At 43.3% G+C, this 4,978-nt stretch overlaps 1 protein-coding gene across 5 annotated transcripts in view; it reads left to right on the top strand.

Moving 5' to 3' along the window:
* PITPNC1 (phosphatidylinositol transfer protein, cytoplasmic 1) overlaps nucleotides 1–4,978 on the top strand; it is a 222,602-nt gene that overhangs the window by 127,601 nt on the left and 90,023 nt on the right. For all 5 annotated transcript variants that reach the window (XM_005858679.2, XM_005858678.2, XM_014532427.1 and 2 more), the window contains 2 exons: nucleotides 3,234–3,322; nucleotides 4,161–4,168. In XM_005858679.2, the coding sequence (XP_005858741.1) occupies nucleotides 3,234–3,322; nucleotides 4,161–4,168 (97 nt within the window). The remainder of the gene's footprint in view (nucleotides 1–3,233; nucleotides 3,323–4,160; nucleotides 4,169–4,978) is intronic.

Genomic DNA, 4,978 nt, shown 5'->3' with positions numbered 1-4,978 from the left:
TGCACAATCCCAACCCCCACCTGCCATTGAGAATTGCTGCTTTAGGATGACTCTTCCCGGTTTGCCCAGGACTGAGGAATTTAGCCTGTGGGACTTCCAGCGCTAAAACCAGGGCAGTCCATGCAAACCGGAAAGAGTTGGTCACCCAGCTGTGTCGCTGATGTGTTCTACATCATACTAAAGTTTCAAAGTAAGAAACCAAACGTCTTGAAAAGTCTGTCTTCCACAAAGGCCTTTGGGAAACTTGGTATCATTTCACAGCAGCATGCTTTGCATTATGGTAAAGGCTTTAGGGACAAACGCCCATCTTTTCCCTCAGTGTCTCTAAACCTGGGTCGTGGTGAGAGGGGCCATGGGGAGCTTCGGTCCTGGCCAGCGGACCAGGAGGACATGCTTGGAACCATGCCGCCTTTCTGGGAAGAGAGGTTCTTGTTTGACACCTAGTAGTGCGCTTGAATGACAGACGTCTCCTTAGAACTGTAGGCGGTGTGACAGGATACATCATGAAAGTGACAGCAACAGTGGGGACTAATTTAATTCCATTTTTGCTTGCAGCCCTGATAAATCATTACTGCAGGGAAAACTAAATTTTACTTTCTCAGACCAGAATGATTTGAATAATGATGTGCTCTGGGGAAATTGGGGTCTGAGAGAAGGTCTGTTCATGGGCTTAAAAATATTTAAACTGAAGTATCAGAGAACTCGTCACAGAAGCCTCCTGCGCCTGGCCCGGTAAATGACTCGCACCAGAAGGGCCTCCCTCCCACACTAATTAGAACAGTCGCATAAAATCATACCAACCATCTTGGCTGAAGGATTGTGTTTTTTAGGGTGTCTCACTGGAAAAGGTAATTGACTATAAGGCTGTGTATCCTGCAAGAGCTGGTGAATGAATCAGCTAAAATAAGGATCCTAGACTCTAGAGTCCTGACCATTTACACAAATGGGAACAGTCTCCATGTGAATGGAAAATCGCCAGTGTCTTTCATGTTCCTTCCAGAAAATGATTGCTGCTTAGGAATGTGCTTATGCTGGGAGGCTTATTAAATGATACAGGGAATGAATTGTGGAGGGAGGGAACTTGGGTCTCAGAGGGGCATGCCTGAGGAGCCTAATGGATCTGGGGAGGGGTGCAGTGTAGATAGATCACCGCTCCCAAGGAAGACAGTGAATAGGGGGGGCCCCAGTGCTGGTAGGGAGTCATAGGTGCTTTGTCTAAGCTAAACAATGCCTCGCCTACTTTGGGGACACCCTGCCATCCTCTTGCCTGTGAGTAGAATCCACCCTCCCTATACTAATTGCCATATCGCTCTGGAATCAGGGGCAAAGAGGAGGGAACACAGGGGAAGTTTTGCTTATGACCCACACAGGACATCAGCCCCAGTGTGCTCCCACTTCAAGGACTGAAAGAATAAATCACAGGCAGAAGCTATAAAAACGCCTGTCGGGAAGCAGCCTTCCCTTTGAGCGGTGTGAGTGTAAGGTAAATGAGCAGTTACCGCAGAGATGATTTTCTAGGAGTGAGGCGTTCTGCTTTAGAGCAGCAAGAAGGATGGTTATGTGAATTCTGAAGCTGCTCCGGCTCTCTCTCCACGGCCCACCTGAAGCAGTGGGCTTCGTCACAGTCACCTGGCTCAGGGGAGCTTTCATCTCCCCTTTGTTTTAACCCTGAGAAATGGCCCAGAGCTTTGGGTTAGATCCAACCAGCCAACCATTGAAAATACACATTTGTCTTTTAAAGAGCAAGTCCTGGATACTGTCAGAAACAGGAGAAACAATTTGAGAAGACATTCAAGGTACACAGTATTTTACTGGCCCTGGTTGTCATTGAATTCCATGTCTAGAGGGATTAGGGATTTGGGATTCTGGAAGCGTGATTCTCTCCCCACCCCCTTTCCTAGCTCTATCAGCTTGGAATTTAAAACTGCCTCGTGGTGTTCTTTATTGCCAACATGCAGCCCTGAGGAGCTGCGCGCCTGCATCATCTTGCTGGTCTGATGTACTGCTAGACATCGGCATCCCAGACACCTAGCTGTAGGCACCAGAATAGGAAAGACAGAAAACCCCAGGGTGTACTGCTGAGGGGAAATAAAATCGTGCAGGCATATTTAAGGAATATATAATACTGTATATTTAAATACAATATTTAAGGAATTCTCTAGGCCTGTCCTTTGCTGTGGAATTTGCCTCCGAAGGGAAACAAAACTTAATTAGCCCTTGGTTTACAAAAGGTGTTGGGACCTGTGCGCTTGCGTTTTCTCTGTTTAAAGAATCTGTTTTCTTTACATGCCTGCCTGGGTCCCTGCTCCAGAGGCATCGCTCTGTCATATTTGTTTTGTAAGGCTGCAGCAGCAAATTGCCAAAACTGGGTGGCTGGAAACAATACAAATGTATCCTCTCACTTTTCTGGAAGCCAGAAGTCTAAAACCCAGGCATCAGCAGGGCTGATTCCTTCTCCATCAGCAAGGCTCTGAGGGAGAATCTGTTTCCTGCCTCTCTTTGGACTTGGGGTATGTGCGGCAGTCCTTGGCTTGTAGCTGCATCCCTCCAAACAGTCTCCACCTCCGTCTTCACATGGCCTTCTCAAACCTAGGGAGACTTTGTCTTGCAAAAACTCTATTTTCAAATCAGGTTAAATTCACAGGTTAGGAGGTGGATACGTCCTTGAGGGAAGACGCAGTTAGCCCTATAGTCATGAAGGGGTTATATTATGTTTCTCTTCGCATCTCTGAAGTTGCTACTCTCTGTTGCTTTAGTCCACTTTCAAAAAACATGGCTCATTTGGATTGTTAAGCTGACATCTGGTTTTAACATTTGCGCCCCCCCCCCCATATTGTCGTTTAAACATACCTTCATACTACTTCTCCCGCCCTATCACTCCTAGTAGACAAAGACCAGGCTGGCCAAACACTTTAAACATAGCACCTCCCAGCCACTGAATTCTCATGTCCTTGTAAATCAGATCTAAGAGGACAGGCCTCCAGTCCTATGAGGTACCCCACACTGGGCTGTAACCTTCTGCCTTCACACATTTGAGGAGCAGGTGAATATGCACAGAAAACCATAAACTGCGGGAAGGACCAGAGGGATGAGAAGGGTGGCTGCGGAGAGAAGGGCCGCCTCAGGACTCCTCCGCTCTCTAGCAGTCAATTCATCCAGAAAGACAGGGCAGCACAGCAAGGCACTGACAGACTCTGATGGTCTTTTCTTTTTCTTTCTTTCTTTCCTCTTAGCAAACTGCCGAGTTGGGCCAGAGCTGTTGTTCCCAAAATATTTTATGTTACAGAGAAGGCTTGGAACTATTATCCCTACACAATTACAGGTAAGTCCTTTGTGCAGCCGGTATGTTACATGTAGCACTGAGACATCACATGGTCAGATTTCACTGATTTCAGGTTTGTTATCCCAGCAGAGACATGGGAGACTCGTACCATCCTTTCAAGTCTTCGCTTTTCCAAGAAGGGGGTGGGGGTGTTAAGCTAAGCCATTTCACTTGCCTTCTTAAAGTGATTTCTCAAGTAATTTTGGGGTGTGGTTTATTTTGACTTATTTGCTTTACAGCACCCCCTCTCCCACCCCCCAAAGAACACCTTGGCTATAATTTATGTAAAAGAGTCTGTCAGGTCTCTCTGTCCTAAACTACAGCATAGGACATATCTATGCTGATACTGAACTAGAAACTGTGGCCAGAAAATTTAGAAGGTTTCGTTCCTGCCCTCAAACACATGAAAATTCAAGATCCCACTTCAATATCATCATAACAAGCTCTTCTTATTGGTTCTGAGAGCTGCTTTTCCACTTAAAAGATTGCCTGTGTGGTTAATGAATTGCTCTACTGGAATTATTAGTCTTTAATTTTGCTTTTATAATGCCAACTCTTTGGTTTTTAATTAGCCACAAACCCGTAGGCTAATTGAATTGTCTTACAGTCCTTATCAGACCAACCACCAAAGTACCATATGAAAGAATTTCAAGAGCAAACATGAAGCATTTAATATTTATAAAAGTTTAATTTTGGAAGGTTTCTTTACTACATTTTTAATAATTATAATGCACTAGTATATGTTAGTTCTGTGGTTTTCTATTGCATATAAGTGTGGTCTAAATCATCATTTTTTTCTCTTTTTTCCCCTTTTTTCCAAATGAACATCTGGGACCAGAATACACAGTAAGTTTTATTTAATCATTTTGAAATATTCAGCATATGATCAGTAGATTAATTGGGACTGCCCTTGTATTTCTCATCTTACCAATTTAATAAAAATATAGAGGAATAATTCAGAATCAGAAATATTTAAATGTTGGCTATTACATAGTTATATATAATGCAATAACCTGACTGTTTTCATTTGTTCCAGAATATGAATGTTAACTTAAAATGCCTTGAGAGTTACTTTGCATAATTAACTTTGCTTGCATTTTTAAATAGCTTGGCTGTTCTACTTGTGATAGTTCACTATAACAGAACAGCTTCTAGAAACATGGTATTAAAGAGATGATGCTTGTTATCAATGGAAGGTAGGGTTTATACCTAAAGGGGGTGGCCTTATCCCTTACAGGAGAACCTTGAAACTAGAAAGACGTACATTCAAACTATTTTACTCAGGGCTCTGGATTGGACCGTCTCAGTGGCTTGATAAAAACCATTTAATTTCTTCTTGTTCTAAGAGCCTCTGGAGTCATTATTTCCATTTTTAAAAAAGGACCCTATAACACATTGTGTTGTGGTATTTGCATTGTATCATTTCCCCAGCAGCCAACAGGTCAGACTGTCATAACAAGAAAATGGTAGTAAAAAAAAAAGAAAAAAGAAAAGAAAATGGTTAACTGAACTGTGATGGAGTTGAGTTTTTGGTCTTTTGTGGGTTTTTTTGTTAATCCTCCCCCGAAGATATTTTTTCCATTGATTTTTTTTAGAGAGAGTGAAAGAGAGGGAGGGAAGGAGAGAGAGAGAGAGAGAGAGAGAGAGAGAGATTGA

Source organism: Myotis brandtii, unplaced genomic scaffold (assembly GCF_000412655.1).
Source record: "Myotis brandtii unplaced genomic scaffold, ASM41265v1 scaffold120, whole genome shotgun sequence".
Taxonomy (NCBI): Eukaryota; Metazoa; Chordata; class Mammalia; order Chiroptera; family Vespertilionidae; genus Myotis; species Myotis brandtii.
This window is presented reverse-complemented; position numbering and strand designations above follow the sequence as displayed.